The 20,826-nt window shown below is 39.1% G+C and overlaps 1 protein-coding gene across 4 annotated transcripts in view; it reads left to right on the top strand.

Moving 5' to 3' along the window:
• Positions 1 to 20,826, top strand: part of brsk2b (BR serine/threonine kinase 2b) — a 953,061-nt gene that overhangs the window by 836,247 nt on the left and 95,988 nt on the right. For 2 of the 4 annotated variants that reach the window (XM_072592239.1, XM_072592240.1), the window contains exons 9-14: positions 8,543 to 8,574; positions 11,712 to 11,876; positions 13,700 to 13,797; positions 14,525 to 14,675; positions 16,855 to 16,915; positions 17,754 to 17,961. In XM_072592239.1, the coding sequence (XP_072448340.1) occupies positions 8,543 to 8,574; positions 11,712 to 11,876; positions 13,700 to 13,797; positions 14,525 to 14,675; positions 16,855 to 16,915; positions 17,754 to 17,961 (715 nt within the window). Of the gene's footprint in view, positions 1 to 8,542; positions 8,575 to 11,711; positions 11,877 to 13,699; positions 13,798 to 14,524; positions 14,676 to 15,367; positions 15,434 to 16,854; positions 16,916 to 17,351; positions 17,962 to 20,826 lie in introns of all 4 variants that reach the window. The other 2 variants (XM_072592238.1, XM_072592237.1) reach the window with 2 other exon arrangements.

Genomic DNA, 20,826 nt, shown 5'->3' with positions numbered 1-20,826 from the left:
ATTTCAGATCTGCATGAGTGCCTGAAGAGAGCAGATGTTTCCTGTACTGGTCCCACGAGTCCTTTGTAATTACGCTTCGCAAATTAACAAAAGCTGTATCTGTGGCTACCATGTAATAACGTCTCATATTATGTCAGACAAGTGCCTCATGTTTAGATTCACAGTGATCTCTGCTGTACCATTGAGAATTAAACAGACCCTAGATTCAGCACAGAGAAAAGAAGATTGGTGGCAGCAAACTACCCAAACCTGAGGACTACATGCTGGCAGTATGTGATTGTGTACGTACAAAAAGTTTTGATCCAGTCAAAGGACTACTGTAAACAAGGAAACCCTGAGGTTTTTAATGAAGATGATTCCTTGAGTGGAGCTCTGTTTTGAATAAAGACATTTTTTGGTTTTCAAAAAAAGGTCTATGAGCAGAGGAAGACTGAACATGTTTTACCAAAGAACTCAATTTTGTAAGCTTAAAGAGAGAGAGCGTTTGAGAGAACTGGGTAGGGCCTAGTAGCTCTGTAGACAGTGGGAGAAGTACAGTGGCTGAATAGATGCCAAGGGAGTATCTACAAGTATTTGGTGAGTCATGGCATGTGACTGTTAGAGATGTCTGTAGTTGGATGAGGAGATTTGATTGGTAGGATTACGGCATACCCCCTGACTTGTGACCTACTCAAGCAGGTCCAGAGTATGAAAGCAAAATCACGCAGATGCTGTAAATCGCAAGCAAATACACAAAATTCTGGAAAATCTCAATGGATCTAGCAGCATTTGTAGAGGGAGAAAGAGTTAACGTTTTGACTCTTCTTCTCCAGAAAATTCATTGGACTTGAAACATGAATGCTGTTTCTCTTTCCACAGATGCTGCCAGACCTGCTGAGTTTTTCCAGTATTTTCTGTGTTGGTTGAAGCATTTGAGTATGTTTAAAAACCTACTGGAGTGAAAGCCACAGTAAAAAGTAAAATAAGTTGAATTGAGTCTGTTGGACTGAGTTTAAGGTAGATCTTTATATTGTTTAGAATAATTATTGTACTCGTTCAGCACACATATTTGACAATTATTGTGTGTGCTGGTTTGTTCTAATTTGTCTAGTAAGTATTCTTTTGTTTCTATGTAATCCTGGTATTCTTTCCCTTATTTTCTTACTCTTAGTTCTTCTATGTATTATATTATTTAAATGATTAAAACAATTTAAAGCAATAAAAAATTCTTAATGGCATTAAGTGGCATTGTCAAGTTGCAATAGCTGCTGCTTGTCTCACTGCTTAGAAATACAAGTGATTGAGTGGAAAGGCTCACGCTTTTTTATGTATCCTCTATCAGTTTAAGTTAAGGTAAGGCCAATTGACAACAATCATAACAGGAAATATAATAGCCAGAGAGTGCTGTCCCACTATCTCTTCTAAGTGGTGTAAGTTATGGCATACATCAATAATTGCACACTTAGATGAATGCAACTTACGGTTGTTAATAGAATACATATTACTTCAACACTTCCTGACACTAAGGCTAGCCCACCCTACTGATACATTAATGTTACTGTCACCTTTAAATGATGATTTTGATTTGTGTTGTTATCCTCAAAGCATCAAACCTAATTTTTATGGTGCTTTCCTGTGATGAAATAATGGTTCATTCGCAGTGTCTTTCCTGCACTTCCATCTCCTCGAACTGATGATAATGATCTGCTAGTCTACTGACCTGAAATCTTTATCATGAAAAATTAGATGTAAGTTTTTTTTGAAAAAGCCATATGATTCATATAATGGGCAGAGTGTCAATCCTCAAAATACTGTAGCCTGTCAGTGACATTGCATGGATTAATATGCATCATTCTCAATTGAGTATGTATCTGATCTCAGCCAAGGTAACAGGAGGTTATACTAAGCATCAGCCAGGCATCTACAAGGAAAAGCAAAACATCAGATGATAGTGAAAAGAAAGAGAGGTTTATATTTCTATAGCAACAAGAAGCACTGGAGAACATGAGCAAATTTGGAGTGCCAAAGAAGAGTCACTAGATTTCAAACATTGATTCTGCTTCTCTCCCCAAGATGCTGCCAGATCTGCTGTTTGTTTCATATCTGTTGCATCCAGAGTATTTTGCTTTAATTATATTATAGCATATGTCTAGGCCCTTGAAGTAATGTTGAAGTGCAGTCACCTTTTCCAATATGGGAAATGGCAAGCCAGTTTACACATAGCAAGCTTATATAAATAGCCATGTGATAAATATTAGATAATCTATTTTCATATCAAACAGAGAGAATGATGGAAAAACTTAGCAGGTCTAGCAGCATCTGTGGAGAGAGAAACAGAATTAACATTGCAGGTCTGATGTAACGTCTTCAGAACAACTCTGAAGAAGAGTCATAATGGACTTGAAATGTTAACTGCCTTTCTCTCTGTCCAAACATGCTGGCAGTCATGGGTTTCTCCAGCATTTTCTATGTTTTAAGGTTTCATCATCTACAGTATTTTGCATTCATTATGATCTATTTTTGTATTGTTGATTGAGGGATAAATATTGACCAGACTACTAGGGATAACTCCCTGACTCTTCTTCGCAAAACTGAAAAGTGATATTATATGTCCACATGAGAGGATCTTGGTTAAACATCTCAGTTGAAAGACAACATTTCTAACAGAAGAACACTCCCACAGTACAGCACCAGAGCACCAGCCTTTATTTTTGTACTCAACTTCTGGAACAGGAGTTGTACCTCAGAAAAGAAAGAGTGACCAATTGAGGAAGTGTTTTCCTTGTGGCCACAATGAAGATACTTAGCAGTCAGGAAGCAAGTTGAATGCCAAATAACCATAAAATATTAAGTAGAAAATCAATGGGCAAGAAATGATTGCAAAAAATAATGGAGCACTGTATTATTGAGCAATATGATAGACTGTGCATCATTCATTACTCAACGCTATTAATATTCTGCATAAACAGAAGGGAAATTCTATAAGCGAATTGTAAATTAGTTGTTGGTTAACTTACTTTTAAGTTGACATTGAGACAACATTTTCTGCTTGTTTGCTTTAATCACCAGTCAATGAACACTTTCCTGTTTGTTAATAATAAACTAATGATTTCCACACTTTTTTGAAGACTTGGCATTCACAATGTCATTAAAATTATTGTAGTTGTGGTAATCCTACCTTCTATTCTAGTTACATATACTGCTATCATTAGTCTGGAAATTAAGTGGAGAACAAATAGCGCGTGGTGCTGACAACTGTGAACAGGCCTATCACTCAGTATCACCTCATAATTGTGCTCTAATGAATTTAAATTTATTTTTAATGCGAAATATGTACCTGCAATCTCCCCTGTGTTTGCAAAAGCTCTAAAATTACAAAATTGAAGTAATTTTCTCATATAGTTCTGCTCTTGTGGTTTTGACTGATTGTTCCATGTTAATTTTGTTATTTCTGGTCTTCTAAAAGAGCTGTAATTTTGCATGTTTATTCCTACATCAATAAACCTTTGGCATTAATTCCTTCACTACTCCCTTCCTTGCAGCAGATTAAAACAGAACCTCTCCTGATTCTCAGTACTGATTAAGTTTAGAACTGTAGTTACCATTGTAATGAAACCACTGCAAGGGATTTTGAGACTTACAAACAGCTTTTAACTGAATATGTCATCATTTGCAAGATACTGAGGGCTTTTTTTTGATTCAGCTAATTTGCATCTTGTTGGTTCCCAGTGGTACTGCAACTGCCAAATGTTATTTTTCCTGAGGTAGCGGTTTACTGGGATCTGGGGTTGAGGGGAGTTACATGTATGTTTCTATATCTGACCTGGCAGCAATGCACTAAACAGCCAAGTTTTATTATTGCTGGTCTGTTAATCCAGAAACTGAGCTAATCTTCTGGGGACTTGAGTTCAAATCCCACCACTGTAGATGGTGGAATTTAATTTCAGTTTTTAAAAAAAATCTAGAATTAAAAGTCTAATGGAGACCATGAATCCATTGTCAATGTCAGAAAAATCCAAACCCTCCCTTTAGGGAAGAGCACTGCAATCCTTACCTGAGCTGGCCTACATTTGACACAGACCTTCTGCAATGTGGTTGATTCTTTATTGCCCTCTGAGATGGTAATAAATGTTGGCTTAGGAAGCAATACCTTCATCCCATGAATGAATAAAAAGAAGTCAGTCAATTTATGTAATTTGATCCATGCCACAGTGCAACAGTGCATCTACAATCCTGAAAATCCTGAGTTACGGTATGGTTGATTGTGGGAAATTCATTAGCTGACGTGAGCCATTCATTTGATTAAGTCACTCAAATATTGGTAAAAGTATTCAACCTTCACCATATATTTTTAGAAACGTGGAGGTGCCAGTGTTGGACTAGAGTGGACAAATTCAGAAGGGACTTCACCTGATGAAAAGCAGTGCTCCAACAACTTCCAATTTCATATAAACCTGTTGGACTATAACCTGGTGTTGTGCGACTTATAAATTTCAGTGGAACATTCTTTAAATAGTGGAGAGTGCTAAGGAACTGGTGAAACCGCTCCATGCTTTGGTTGCTCCTCTGCTCACTGTACCAACATCCAAAATTGTGAGGAGATAGGATAGAATATCTTATTTGAACTATTTCATTATTCATTGATGAGATGGCTTGGAATAATTCCAGATTGGCTTCTGCAATAGAGTTGTTCTTCCCAATGTGACCCATTTTAATGACTCAGACAGTGGCAAAAATTTGGGGAGGTTTTAGTTACTAGGCTTGAGGTTGGAAGAGTGCAATGTTTCCCATCTGTACTTCATTTCACCCCAAAACTCTCCCTCGTTCATTCTTCACATTATGTTTTTCACCCCCTTATCTTCCCTTCTTCAATCCCATCTGTTGCTCCTCAGCTCCTTCTTGTTAATACCCCCACCCCAATGTTCTGCTCTCCATTCTCTCATCTCTCCTGCTTCAAACCCCCATCTCCACCTTCTTCAACCCAATATCTTCCTCTCCTTCACTGTCCCATCTTTGTTGCTGGGGGAACTAATGAAAGAAGAAGGGCTTATTCTCCTGTTCCTTGGATGCTGCCTGGCCTGCTGTGTTTTTCCAGCACCACACTTTTCAACTCTGGTCTCCAGCATCTGCAGCCCTCACTTTCTCTGAGCTAATGAAAGAGCAGGGTTTCTTCAAAAAAAGTGAACTACGGATTCACATGATTTGGAGATGCCAATATTGGACTGGGGTGTACAAAGTTAAAAATCACACAACACCAGGTTATAGTCCAACAGGTTTAATTGGAAGCACACTAGCTTTTGGAGCGACGCTCCTTCATCAGGTGATAGGTTCACCTGATGAAGGAGCGTCGCTCCGAAAGCTAGTATGCTTCCAATTAAACCTGTTGGACTATAACCTGGTGTTGTGTGATTTTTAACTTTGTACGGATTCACAGGTTGTAAAACAACTGGGCCTCAGACTGCAATGTCAGGCCACATTCACCAATGCAATAAAAAGCAAAGATTTAAAGAAGCCTCAGAATTCCCAAACCAAAATCTCACCTGACCCCAGTGGAGATCAGTTTGGGAAGCTCTGCTGTAGTGTCTGGTATGATGGTTTGTAAAGAATGGTTTTGCATTCCACCAAGTTAATAACAATGCTTTGTTTCTGATATGTTTGACTATAAACAAATATATAGTTATTCCTTAAAGGAAAAAACATTGGGTTAGGTTAACTGTGCAGTTGGTAATCTGGATGGAAAATGTGCTCAAAAGAAATTGCACAAGCTTTCCAAGTTGAAACTATGATTCAATTCTAACCTTCACTTATTTGCATAAGCAACTATGTAGAATCTTTTATGAACCAGCACAATTAAGTAATATTTCAGAATGTAATAACTTACTAATATTTCCACTCATTTAACGAAATATATTGCTTGATACATTCAAGGATGGTTGCCTAGCATTAATAATACAGCTGGACATGAATTTATTACAACTAGAACATAGAACATAGAACATAGAACAATACAGCACAGAACAGGCCCTTCGGCCCACGATGTTGTGCCGAACTTCTATCCTAGATTAAGCACCCATCCATGTACCTATCCAAATGCCGCTTAAAGGTCGCCAATGATTCTGACTCTACCACTCCCACGGGCAGCGCATTCCATGCCCCCACCACTCTCTGGGTAAAGAACCCACCCTTGACATCTTCCCTATACCTTCCACCCTTCACCTTAAATTTATGTCCCCTTGTAACACTGTTGTACCCGGGGAAAAAGTTTCTGACTGTCTACTCTATCTATTCCTCTGATCATCTTATAAACCTCTATCAAGTCACTCCTCATTCTTCGCCGTTCCAATGAGAAAAGGCCTAGCACTCTCAGCCTATCCTCGTACAACCTATTCTCCATTCCAGGCAACATCCTGGTAAATCTTCTCTGCACCCTCTCCAAAGCTTCCACATCTTTCCTAAAGTGAGGCAACCAGAACTGCACACAGTACTCCAAATGTGGCCTAACCAAAGTCCTGTACAGCTGCAACATCAAACTGTCCACCAGTTACAGGTAATTTCAGTTTAAATAACTGAGATAAAACAGAGAACTGTGGAGGCTGGAGGTATAATAAAATAGAATCCCTACAGTGTAGAAGCAGACTATTCAGCCCTTCGAGTCACCACTGACCCTCTGAAGAGCGTCCCATCCAGACCCAGGTACCTACCCAATCCCTGTAACCCCACATCTACCATGGTGAATCCACGCAACCTACACATCCCTGGACACTACGGACAATTTAGCATGGCCAATCCACCTAAACTGCACATCCTTGGACTGTGGGAGGAAATTGGAGCAGCCGGGAGAAACCCAAGCATACACAAGGAGAATGTGCAAACTCCATGTAGACAGTTGACCAAGGTTGGAATTGATCCTGGTTCCCTGGTGCTATTAGGCAACAGTGTTAACCACTGAGCCACTGCACTGCCCTAACCTAAAGTAAACATTCTAAAGAAGTCATTGGACTCGAAACTTTAACTCTGTTTTCTCTCTACAGATGCTGCCAGACCTTCTAAGTTTCTCCAGCAATTTCTGTTTTTATTTGTTTTAAATACAATAACAACATGGAAAAGGCATCTGGATGGGTATATGAATAGGAAGGGTTTAGAGGAATATGGGCCAAATGCTGGCGAATGGGACTGCATTAATTTAGGATATCAGTCGGCATGGGCAAGTTAGACTGAAGGGTCTGTTTTTCTGCTGTACATCCCTATGACCGTTTTTAAAAATCAAGAAACTTGTTACTTTTATAATCAATAGTCTGTTTCTGAGTACCTACTAATCACTTTGTGCTTAAAACAAAATAAACTTCGATTCCATCTGTTGCTCCTTAGCTCCAGCACTTTCATCTTCTTACAACCAACCCATGTTCTGCTCTTTACTCTCTCACCTTTCCCACTTCAAACCCTCACCTCCCCCTTCTTCAACCCACTATCTTCCTGTCATTTACTGCCCCATCTCCCTTACTGAACAGCCTCTGTGAAGAAACACAAAGAATTGCAAATGCTGGAAAATCCCCATGTTAATTAATTCAATTGAGGGTATAGCCCATTGTGGTGAATGAGGCTGGCATGAGTGTACTGAAGATGGGTCAAGGAACTTGAACTTTAACTCCTTTTTCTCTCCACAGCTGCTGCCAGACCTGCTGAGTTTCTCACACAATTTCTGTTTTTGTTTGTAGCATAAGCATGTAATGTTTTATCATGGAGCAAAATAAAAAACTGTGTAAACATAATTTTCACTGGACTTAATGATGTTGCTTGACTTTTTTGTGTTTGAAAAGTTAACTATTGATTCTTAACTGTGGCAAATGCATGTTTGGTTGGCTGTTTGGAACTGTTTTCCTTTTGAAACTTGAGTTCAACAAAGTGAGATCCCATAAAAATATTAATGATTAATTAATTATTTACCCGGGTCACACTTTTATACTGTGCTGGAAATAAGTTAAAAATGCACACTGATCCTTCTGTATTTAGATCTTAACATCTTTGACATAACCAGTTAATGTAAGTGGCTTGCTCCAGCGATATGCCCTGCTCAAAATAAGCCATTTTAATCAGTTAGTTTTGTTTTTTATTTATAGGAAGGATTTTTTTTTAAATTGTCTTAAGAGCTGTTTACATCAAAGCATTCAGTGCACAATAATGCAAATACAGCCATTGCATTATTGAAAAGGTTGTCACTTTCTTATTTACAGTGAAATAAAGAAAAACACTTGTGGTGCTGTCAGCCATGACACAAGTGTATGATCTGTACTAAACATAGAAAAGATATAGAACAAGTCCAAAAGCAGAGAATATTGTCTATTAAATGAATTTATAATGCGTATCCTGACATACACATCCTGCATATCAACCAAAAAGTTAATGAAACTGTCGAGGTCAGACTCTGTTATTGAAGAATAATTTGACATATTAAAAAAATGCATTTGTTGTGATAGAATTTTTGTATTAACATATTTATAATAATGGGATTCTCTGTATCATTTGTCATTAAGTAATATATTATTTAATTTATTTTCCTTAACAGCTAGACCAGATCCAGAAACATTCTTGGTATATGTAAGTACAACTAATAGTTTGGATATATTTATTAGCATCTTTATTTGCTCCTATCTTTGTTTTCCCCTTCTGGCAAATTCAACCTGCTTGAGTTTTGAATCTCTTACACATCATGTGTGACATTGCTAATATATTGAAGGCTAATGAAATAAAATAGCTTGGCAGAATTTGAACTTAAACATTACTTACCATTTTTTTGATTTTCATTTATTCTTGAACATTTTTGATGCAAATAAGCAAAGTTGAGAAAGCACAGCTTTCCTCATGGCTGAATAAACTAGTATCAAAGCCTAATGTAATAAATTAGTATCAAAGTCCAATGTAGAACTGAGTTATTACAGACTAGAAGGATTCCAGTATGTGTTCCCAGTTTGTACTTAAATTGGTGAATCTCAGTGAGGGTTGCCTTAAGTTCTATAATTGGCTTCAGTGCCTAGAAAACTCAGTTATGCGCTTGGATTAATACATATAACCATGTTGTTGGGATTTAGATGTTTCAGGCATGAAACACAGGAGTCAGCAGGAGGTTGGGGGAGTTGCATTAGAACAGGGAGAATATCACAGCTGGATGAAGAAAAATGTTTTATATATGTATATATGGAGCAAGAGGGTGGTTAGGGAAAGGGTAGGTCCACTCAAGGACAAAGGAAGGAATTTATAAGTGGAGCCACAGGAAATGGGCGAGTGCTTAATGAATGAGTCCTTTGCATCGGTATTCACAAAGGAGAAGGACATGATTAATGGTGAGGCTACAGAAGGGTATGTTGATATTCTAGGGCACGCCGACATAAAAAATGAGGTGGTGTTGGATGTTTTGTAAAGCAATAAGGTAGACGAGTCCCCTGAACCTGATACAGTCTATTCCAGAATACTAAAGGAGGAAAGCGAGGAAATTGCCGGGCCCTAAAATGAAATCTTTGTATCCTATTTAGTCACAGGAAAGGTTCCAGAGGGGCAGAGAATAGCCAGTGTTGTTTCTTTCATAGAATTCCTACAGCATGGCAGCAGGTCATTGGGTCCATCGAGTCCACACTGCCAGCCCTATCACTTAGGCTTGTGCAGAATGAAGGACCAGTTCGATGCTGGTGCCTATGTCCAACTATGAGACAAGTTCCTGCAGTAGAGGAAAAACAAACAAAATATTTTTCTCAAAATGTAATACCTTTTGTGGTTTACTACTCCATGAGCTGGCTGATTTATTCATAGTCTCTTTTTCAGATGTCGTTAAGTGTTATTTCACTCATCATTCATTTTTTTTCTTCTCAGGCAAATAGTCTGTTTATTGGTTAAGAAGGTACTTAAGCAGCCAACCTGCTTGTGCTCTTACCAATGCCTATCCCTTTCTAACTGCCATTAAGGCATTTCTGAAAGTGGTTCAGGATGATATAAGCTGATTCCTCTATCGTTCCCTCATTCCTGCTATTCTAAGTGTTATAGACCAGATCAAACCCCCTTGGAAATATATCAAGGAGAAGGCCTCGACTCTAAGTTTAATCTTACTTAAAAGCAAGTGTAAGGTGCTGTGTTCCCAATGTAATTCAATTGGTTCCATTACTTGGCTTTAAGCAAAACATACTTTATTCTTACACCTAGTTAAAATACAAATAAAAGAAAGAAGAATTGATATACCTTTAACTTTATTGGAAAACTTAACAGAATATTTGGTTATTTAATTAATAAACAGCCACTATTCCAATATAGTAACATTGCCATAAACACACCCTTGGCAAAGGTAAATTCAGTAAAATAGATTGTCTCACATGCAATGTTTCTCCATTCCAGGAGAAAGGAACACCAAGAGAAAATTCTGGCAGAGAGAGAGAGAGAGAACTCAGGCTTTTTGCTTTAGCTGGGAGAGGTGTACATCTGATTCCATAACCAATTTCAAAACCTCAACCACGACTGAAAGCTAAACTAAAACACTGCTTTCGTGGGAGCCTGACTCCATTCGTTTATGCTGCTTCTTTGTTGTAACTCTAAACACAAACCCAGGGCCTCATGTGCTTTTTTTGGCTTGGAAGAGACAGCTTTGTCTCAAAACCCACTTTTCAAAAAAATCAGACCACAACAAAAGACACCTCTTAAAGCCATAGTATTGTCACATTAGCTACCAGAGGAATCCTTACACTTGGGCACTCAGTGCTGAAAATGTGCATTCTATTTGGGACAGTTACTAATACTACATTTTAGCAATTCAATCATGAGTATGAATGAACCAGATTGTAAACTGTAAAACAAACAAACAACTGCAGATATGGTGTTTTGAAATGAGCAAGAACAGAAATTGCTGGAAAGATTCAGCAAGTCTAGCAGTATCTATGAAGAGAAAACAGAGTTGACGTTTTGAGTTAACGTTAACTCTGTTGTCTCTTCATAGATGCTGCCTGACCTGATTTTTCTCTAGCAATTCCTGTTTTCATGAGTAACATATCCTATATATTATCAGTAAGATATTCATATCTGCCTTTTTGATGAGTACTTGCTGTCTTACCTATCCTAGCACCATCCTAAAGGTAGAGGCTAATTATTCATCTTTGCCATTCGCCTCACTCTGCATGTGAGATAAATGGCTCACTGCATTCAGTTTGTTCCTTTATTGTGAAATTGCAAGTTAAAATTTAACTTTGAGCATTTCTGTATCAAATCAAACAAATATGTCATTTTATATAAATTGAAGTCTCTCAGTCGCTTCCAGTCAGTCAAAGATTTTTTTGTGAAGAATCAACCGGGTGCTTCTGAGTCTGAACATTTTTGTTCATCTCTGGATTTAATTCAGCTGCAGGCGGAAAAGCTGCTCATTGCCTGCTGATTATAATGAATTGTAATATAATCATTGAAAATGGCTTCAGCAGTTAAGTGTGCATTTCACAACACGATAATTCGATTATGGTTGTGTCTCATTCAGAGGTCACACTGGTGCTGTTTTGCTGGAATTAGGCTGCATTGTTGGATAGAACAAAAGGGAGTCTTATCTGGCCAGTAAACCTTAATTCCAAGCAGCAATCATCACCAAGCAGTGAGCACATTGTTTTACATCAAACAAATCAATGTTAAGAAAACATCTAAGTGATGAAAATGCTTCAACTAATGCAGTTTATTTTATGGAGCTGGAATTTTGGGATTTTATGTTCTTACAGTGGGGGCAAGAATGAGCCCGAACCAGAGCAGCCTGTTCCAAGAAAGGTGCAGATACGCTCGCTTCCGTCACTAGAGGATATAGATCCAGATGTCCTGGACAGCATGCACTCATTAGGTTGCTTTAGAGATAAGAACAAGCTTATGCAAGATTTGGTATCAGAAGAGTAAGTTTTATTCCCTTTTGATAATGATGATCATGTGTTGTGTTAGTTTTCTATTTGTAACAATAACAATTGTCTGTCATTAATTGAGATATTCTTCCAAATGTTACAGCTGCACTTGTTTATTCCCCCAAAAATTGCACCAGCTAGAGCCTTGTACTGGTAGCTGTTGAATGGAATAAAAAGGTTTAAATGTGCATCATGTCTCCTGTTATACTCTGAAGGGAATGAAAGTTAAAAAAGAACCCTAAGTTTGGTGTAAGCTGTATATTGCATAACAGCTCATGAGCTCCAATTCATAACCTTAACTAGGCAGCAGAGCTAAATTAACATGGTATTTATAAGGGAATGCTGAGAATAAATATTTAAAAAATAATTTCACTCTAACAAATGAACAAAATCTTTTGGTTGAGATGTGTTTATGGTACAGAATTCCACAGGCTCAATACATAATGCTTGAAGTAAAGATATGTCAGTTTGAAGACTGAAGTTTCAATTCCTGTTTTGATGTTCTTCTTTTCACCACTCTATTCATTTCCACTTATACCATGGAACATATTCCATCATAAACCTAGAGCTATTCCTTGAAACAAGGATGGATTTGGGTTATAGATTCTGTGATTTGCAAAATGAGAACAAACTGGATTTGTTTAAGCATCGGGTTTACCCTAGCATCAGAAGGTTAAGGTGATAAAATTAAACTCTCTAGAGCTTTTTAAACAAGAAACGTTTTGCACTGAATTCAAGGTTACTTTTAACTTTCATCCCCTTTACCACAATAGTCTTACCAGACCACAGAGCTACTTTAACATTAGGGAGAGATGAATGGTGGTTTACCATGTCTCAGGTGAGGACAGAGGTTTTCCACATTGCTTAGTAAGTGTGAGAGTTATCGCTGTACAGGAACAGCTTACCTGGAAGTAGAAGCCTTCATAACTTGTGGAATGGTGGGGGGGAGCGGCGGGGATACGGAGTTGGTGGGGGTTACTGCTGACTCAATGTCTGTCTGGTAATGACATGTTAACATTATTGTCAGCTTGCTAGGAGAACTGTCCACATTGCAAATGTTGGGTTGATGTCCCTTGCAGTAGTGAAAGAAGCCTATGGTTAAAAACTATTACAGTCACTGGGATAAAAAAAATATGCCACGTACCTGAACTCCGAGGCAACTGGTCCTGCAGTAAAAAGCTGCAAAGTCTGGCTGGTGAAACTCAGCTTCCTTCTGCATTGTTCAAACCTATTCAAGTAGCTAGGCTTCTAGACTTTCAGGGATGGGTAAAGCCTTTGGGAAGCAGTTCTGTAGTTGAAAGGAAAGGGAGCAGGAAAATCGACATTTCGGGCAAAAGTCCTTCATCAGGAATGGATCAATTATCTCTCCACCCTTCAGGCACTCTGCCTCTATTCCTGCTGAAGGGCTTTTGCCTAAAATGTCAATTTTCCTGCTCCTCGGATGCTGCCTGAACTGCTGTGCTTTTCCAGCACCGCTCTAATCCAGAATCTGGTTTCCAGCATCTGCAGTCATTGTTTTTACCTAGTTGATAGGAAAGGGACAGCAATTCTTTACAATTTTAACTGCACACCTATCCCACTCCTGATGGGCAGTTTGCATTAAAACTGGAATTCTGATTCAATGGCATAATATATGTCTACATTAATTTCTAGTGCCTTAAGGCAGCATGATTCTAATGTACAAGTTTTGTAAATAGACAAATTAGAGCCAGAAGAGATGTATGATAAAATTGGTAGAATTGTATGCTCATAAATTGTATTATGTGTATCAAATGACTAATGACCACTAACTTAACTTTTTTTCTTCTGATTTGCAGGGAAAATCAAGAAAAGATGATCTATTTTCTTCTTCTTGATCGGAAAGAGCGGTATCCAAGCCATGAAGATGAAGATTTGCCACCTCAAAATGATACAGGTGAGTGCAAAGGGTATTCTGTGTGTTTTATAAATATAATTAGAATGGTTGCACGATTGGTTTCTTTACACAAACCATGTAATGATCCCAGTATTTGTTGTTGGTGAATAATTTGCACTCTTAATTACCATCTCATAGTCTCCCTAAAATCTGTGAGAGAGAGAAAGAATGGGGTCATTGAACTAAGGGTAAGATTAGGCTTGGGTGATGTCCTCATAGCTGAAAAGCTTCATAGCATTCACTGCATAAGCTCATGCATGAAAATCTATATTTTATTAGGCTCCAGAGATTTCTAATGTCAAGAGTCGATGTTTTCAACAAAGGGCAAAGATTAAAAATTCCCTATACAAGGTTGTGTTTAAATTCTCCACAGGCAACTATAATCAGTCCATTGGTGAATTCCTATCAATATTTTCCAAAAATCAGATAAACAAAAATATCTTTCTGATGAAATTTGTTTGAATTTCTGCCCTTTATCTGTTTATGCCAGAACTTGTTGATAAGTCTACCATGCAATAATGGACATTGCTAATCACCTTTCTGTCATTGTTACAGCAAAGTCTAGCTCAATGATAACGAGAAAATACATCAGTACTAAATATTCATCACTTTAAACAATTTTGATGTTCTGATTGTTTTAGAAAGGAAGCCTTACATTGCAAGGAATAATACTAATTTTGACATTTTGTTTTAATATGCAATTTTTAATGGTCATGGATCTTGCAAGATCCACCTAGAAAAAGAGTAGACTCACCAATGTTAAATCGACATGGCAAGCGGCGACCTGAAAGGAAATCGATGGAGGTACTGAGCGTTACTGACGGAGGCTCCCCAGTTCCAGCTCGACGGGCCATTGAAATGGCACAGCATGGCCAGAGGTACAGCATTGTATTGTGGTATCACATTGTGAAATACTATTTCACCAACCAATAGAGGGAATGGATTGAGGCTTTCTTTGTGTTTATGGCATTAAAGATGCGGTGATTATTCTGCTGGCTTCAGCAAGAATGAAGAGCTTCTGTGATGAATTACAGAGCACAAACCTAGAGCATCCCTTGCATCCAAAGTCTTATATATCACGACACTGTACGTGAGTGGGTGACAACTCAAATGCTAATTGCACAACACAGGGCATTTTGGGCTTGAGCATGCCTGAATATGATCAGACTGAACGTTACATGGCAAAGAATCAGGGATGTCAAGGGAAGATGTGTGGTTTTGAATCACAATAGCATTGGATGTTCATGCTGCACTTTGAAATCCTACTTTTTTTTTTATTTGCCAAATATACATATTTTAGTCTGTCTGCAATCATAATCTTAACTCAGTGTTAACTTTGTTTTGTATTTGAGATAGTAGGCACCTCTACCAACAATTAAAACATGTTTCATTATTCTGAATGGGCTGAGGAGATTTAATGATATGTTCAAGATAATTGTTTCTGTGGCTCTCAGTTTTAAAAAAGCTTTTTTTTGAACTATATATATATCAAGTTTTAAAATAGCCCCTGTTTAAATTCTTTACCAATGTAATTATGTTTTTTTGTTTTGTTTTACTGTCCCTACTGTAGTAAAAGTATGTTCAGTAAAAGCTTGGATATCACAGATGCCAATCCCCGAATCAACAAAGAAGAAAGGTAGTAAAAGTGTTTCACATGATTTCTCCCTCACTGTGGGTAGCTGCATTAGATGCCCTTAAGTGCACATGGTTGTTGGAATAGCTAAGATATCTCCTCTTCCTCCTCTTTTCCCCACTCCCTAGAGGTTTCTGTCCCATATCTGAATGGCAAGACTTGCATCTGTTGCACAAGTCCGTGGCATTGTTTAACCTCTGGCTTGGGTGGCTTTCACTTCCCCCACCTTTTAACATCCCCAAATTAGCTTATTTCATTTGTTGAAAGCCTGAGCATTTCGAGTGCACATTATTGGGAAATGATTCCCGATTGTTTTGATGCTCTGTTCTATGCTGTTTTCCTTCCCTAAAGTCTATGCATGGCATTCTGATGATTTATTTAAAGGTGTTCCCTTGGATAATATGACAGGTGCTAAATGCTTGGTATATCTGCATGTATAACTTTCCTAATGGTCCTTTTTCCACCTTGTGGGATGGTGCTGGTTGTAATTAATCTTTATTTTATACTAATTAAATTATTCAGAGGCAGTATTGAGCAAATTCATATGTTAATTTTACAATGCAATGAAGATTTTTTTGTATTTGTTGTCTATACTAGGAAATGCTTTTTTCAGTGTACGAAAATAGAATTATTGCTTGATAACTTGTATAACTGAGATGTGAAACTGGATATATTTAAATCTTTTTCTTGTTAAATGTGCTGGAACTTTTAAGTTCCGTCACATTATACCGCATGTCACTTGTCTAAAATGTTTGTAGCATCTGGATCACAATGGTTCAAGAGTAATGTGTAGCAAAAATAATTTAAGCTAATGTGGCAAGTTCTCCAGATGGCTCAGTTGGTAAGTGCAATGCTTGGTAAATCTAAACAATATGAACACCAATGTCCAGCACTCAAATACCAGAGTATGCTCAGTTAGTTGACCTGAGGTCAGACATTGAGAGGGAACCTTGGTATGGCTAGTTTGAGAGGGAAAAACCAGCTAGGGTCTTCCCTGCTGACTACTGTCTAGTGACTCTGCTGGAAAAGTCTGTGTATGGACATCAGGTGAAGACCTGCTGGGGTTCAGTTTTGATACACCTATCTCCTATCCCTCATCCACCCACACACAATTACACCATTAAGTAGGCTCCCAACATTGATTATCTTGGCAAGGGTTGGGCTCTCGACTGTCTATGGGATCTCTAATCGACCAAATAGAACAATTCAGGAGGGAAAAGAGCAAGTTGGATGAATTCTAACTTGTTAAATGCCGCCTTCTGTTTCTCAAAAAAACAAAATAATACTGTGATGAATGGGAGCTGAAAGAGATGTAGGATGAAGTGTATCTTGTTTGAGAGAGTGACAAATTCTGAACATTGTTTCTTCAGAAGACAATTTTTTTAAAATACTGAGCTGATTCTGGTTTACTTTCTTCTGTGTAGATCCAGGTCAATAAGTGGAGCATCTTCTGGCCTTTCCACTAGCCCCCTCAGCAGTCCAAGGGTAAGTGATGTTGATCAAATTCCCCTGCCATATTATGCTTCCAAGTGCATTTCATGAATTAATGCTTTTTGCTTCTTGGTTTTTGCTTCTAAAAGTCACAACTGTAAGAATTGGTTGAAACCCTTAACTATGAGTTATAATTGTTGCCACTTTGGCTATGTGTTTGCCTTTTAGTTCATCAAACACATTAACTACAATGTGCTGCTTCTCTTTCTATTCATTTGCTGGCATAAATCTTATGATTTTTGAATGCCTATGTATTTGACAGTATCTTATGCGCACTTTTTTTTGTTATGACATGTTGCTTACCGCCTAACAGCACGTATTTTTGTTTTCTGCACTCCCATATTCCTGATTGGTGTCTGTGCTCCATGCTTTGTCTTGTCTATTTTATTTCTCCTTTGACTCTCCTTGCATGATGTTATCTGTTGCGTAGCCTATCAGAAAGCTTTTTGCTCCCCCCCAGAGTCCTGATCTTAACCCCTTTCCCAAAGTACACGCTTCTGTAGTTCCTCACGGTAATAGAAATATAACAAAACCCATTAATGTGCTTCAACCAAAAATAGGATTTCAACCCAATCCAAAGACACAGACTCTTCCTGCTAAAAGTAAGCTCGCAGATAAACCTTTGCAAACCGTGAAATCTAACCCACTTCCTGCTGTAACATCAGAAGCACCAGCTCCTCAGAAAGCTTCAGTTCTAAATGTTCAGAGTCAGCAATGTGCAGCTACATCTCCTACCCAATTGTTTGTTCCTTCAGTCCAGATTACCCCCCTTTCTCTTGTCAGATTGATCCCTGGTACTGATCCAAGCACCAAATCTATCCCCATAATACAGGTGACCCCTCACCCTTCCCCTCGCGGAAGTCCCCTCCCCACCCCAAAGGGTACACCAGTTCACACTCCCAAGGAGAGTCCAGCGAGTACTCCGAACCCAACACCACCATCCAGCCCCAGTATTGGAGGGATGCCTTGGAGAACGCGGCTGAATTCGATCAAAAACAGTTTCCTTGGATCACCTCGGTTTCATCGCAGGAAATTACAAGGCAAGTTCTTTACAACTTTTGACTTTTATGTACATTTAATGAAATGTTCTGATCTTGTCCTTTTATTATGGTAAAGGCAACTGTCCCACTAAGAGATGGTTTGCTTTTTGAATCAGGGCTAGGGATAAGAAATAAAGCATCTTTTACATTTCGGTTTCAATTACCTTAAAGATTTTTTGATGTTAAATAACTAAAACTGGTTATTGGAGAATATGGTTGTATTCTTTTCTTCATTAGCCCCCACCCTAGCTCCTAAACTGACGAGATTACAAACACATATTTAATCTTTCAGTGTTCACCATACATTTCTTTTTTTTGAGCGTCACTCATGCATACCCTCACACTTACTCAGGTGGGAAGCTAGCAAAGTAATTGCTGGGCCTCTTGCTGAGATATTTGCATCATCGATAGTCACAGGTGAGGTGCCGGAAGACTGGAGGTTGGCAAATGTGGTGCCACTGTTTAAGAAAGGTGGTAAGGACAAGCCAGGGAATTATAGAGCGGTGAGCCTGACCTCAGTGGTGAGCAAGTTGTTGGAGGGAATCCTGCGGGACAGGATGTACATGTATTTGGAAAGGCAAGGACTGATTAGGGATAGTCAACATGGCCATGTGCGTGGGAAATCATGTCTCACAAACTTGATTGAGTATTTTGAGGAAGTAACAAAGAGAATTGATGAGGACAGAGCAGTAAGTGTGATCTATATGGACTTCAGTAAGGTGTTCGACAAGGTTCCCCAAGGGAGACTGATTAGCAAGGTTAGATCTCACGGAATACAGGGAGAACTAGCCATTTGGATACAGAACTGGCTCAAAGGTAGAAGACAGAGGGTGATGGTGGAGGATTATTTTTCAGACTGGAGGCCTATGACCACTGGAGTGCCACAAGGATCGGTGCTGGGTCCTCTACTTTCTGTCATTTACATAAATGATTTGGATGTGAGCATAAGTTTGCAGATGACACCAAAACTGGAGGTGTACTGGACAGGGAAGAGAGTTACCTCAGGTTACAATAGGATCTGGACTAGATGGACCAATGGGCTGAGAAGTGGGAGATGGAGTTTAATTCAGATAAATGCGAGGTGCGGCATTTTGGGAAAGCAAATCTTAGCAGGACTTATACACTTAATGGTAAGGTCCTAGGGAGTGTTGCTGAGCAAAGAGACCTTGGAGTGCAGGTTGATAGCTCCTTGAAAGTGGAGTCGCAGGTAGATAGGATAGTGAAGAAGGCGTTTGGTATGCTTTCCTTTATTGGTCAGAGTATTGAGTACAGGAGTTGAGAGGTCATGTTGCAGCTGTACAGGAGATTGGTTAGGCCACTATTGGAAAAATTGTGTGCAATTCTGGTCTCCTTCTTATCGGAAAGATGTTGTAAAACTTGAAAGGGTTCAGAAAAGATTTACAAGGATGTTGCCAGGGTTGGAGGATTTGAGCTACAGGGAGAGGCTGAACAGGCTGGGATGTTTTCCCTTGAGTGTCAGAGGCTGAGGGGTGACCTTATAGAGGTTTACAAAGTTATGAGAGGCATGAATAGGATAAATAGACAAAGTCTTTTCCCAGGGATCAGGGAGTCCAGAACTAGAGGGCATAGGTTTAGGGTGAGAAGGGGAAGATATAAAAGACACCTAAGGGGCAACTTTTTCACGCAGAGGGTGGTACGTGTATGGAATGAGCTGCCAGAGGATGTGGTGGAGGCTGGTACAATTGCAACATTTAAGAGACGTTTGGATTGGTATATGAATAGGAAGGATTTGGAGGAATATGGGCCAGGTGCTGGCAGGTGGGACTAGATTCGGTTGGGATATCTGGTCAGTATGAACAGGTTGGACTGAAGGGTCTGTTTCCATGCTGTATATCTCTATGATTGGGAAGTTGAGTGTGGAGTCAGAGGAGATAGGGGAAGCACTAAATAAATATTTTTCGACAGTGTTCACTATAGAAAATGAAAATGTTGGCGAGGAAGATACAGAAATACTTGCATCTAGACTAGAAGCGATTGAGGTTCACAAGGAAGAGGTATTAGAAATACTGCAGTGTGTGAAAATAGACAAGTCCCCTGGGCCGGATGGGATCTATCCTTGGATCCTCCGGAAGCAAGGGAAGAGATTGCCGAGCCTTTGGCATCGATTTTCAAATCATCATTGTCTACAGGACTAGTGCCTGAGGACTGGAGGATAGCTAATGTGGTTCCTTTGTTCAAAAAGGGTAGTAGAGACAACCCTGGTAATTACAGACCAGTGAGTCTCACTTCAGTTGTTGGTAAAGTGTTGGAAAAGGTTATAAGAGATAGGATTTATAACCATCTAGAAAAGAATAATCTGATCAGGGACAGTCAGCAAGGTTTTGTGAAAGGTAGGTTGTGCCTAACGAATCTTATTGAGTTTTTTGACAAAGTGACCAAACAGGTAGATGAGAGTAAACCGGTTGATGTGGTGTGTATGGATTTCAGCAAGGCGTTCGATAAGGTTCCCCACAGTAGGCTATTATACAAAATGCAGAGGAATGGGATTGTGGGAGGCATAGCAGTTTGGATCAGTAATTGACTTGCTGAAAGAAAACAGAGGGTTGTAGTTGATGGAACATGTTTACCTTAGTGTCCAGTTACTAGCGGCGTACCGCAAGGGTCGGTGTTGGGTCCACTGCTGTTCGTCATTTTTATAAAGTACCTGGATGAGGGCTTAGAAGGGTGGGTTAGTAAATTTGCGGACGACACGAAGGTCGGTGGAGTTGTGGATAGTGACGAAGGATGTAGTAGGTTGCAGAGCGACATAGATAGGATGCAGAGCTGGGCTGAGAGGTGGCAAATGGAGTTTAATGTGGACAAGTTTGAGGTGATACACTTTGGCCGGAGTAATTGGAATGCAAA

Source organism: Chiloscyllium punctatum, chromosome 22 (assembly GCF_047496795.1).
Source record: "Chiloscyllium punctatum isolate Juve2018m chromosome 22, sChiPun1.3, whole genome shotgun sequence".
Lineage (NCBI taxonomy): Eukaryota > Metazoa > Chordata > Chondrichthyes > Orectolobiformes > Hemiscylliidae > Chiloscyllium > Chiloscyllium punctatum.
Note: the sequence above shows the minus strand (reverse complement) of the source record. Positions and strands in the feature narration are given on the sequence as shown.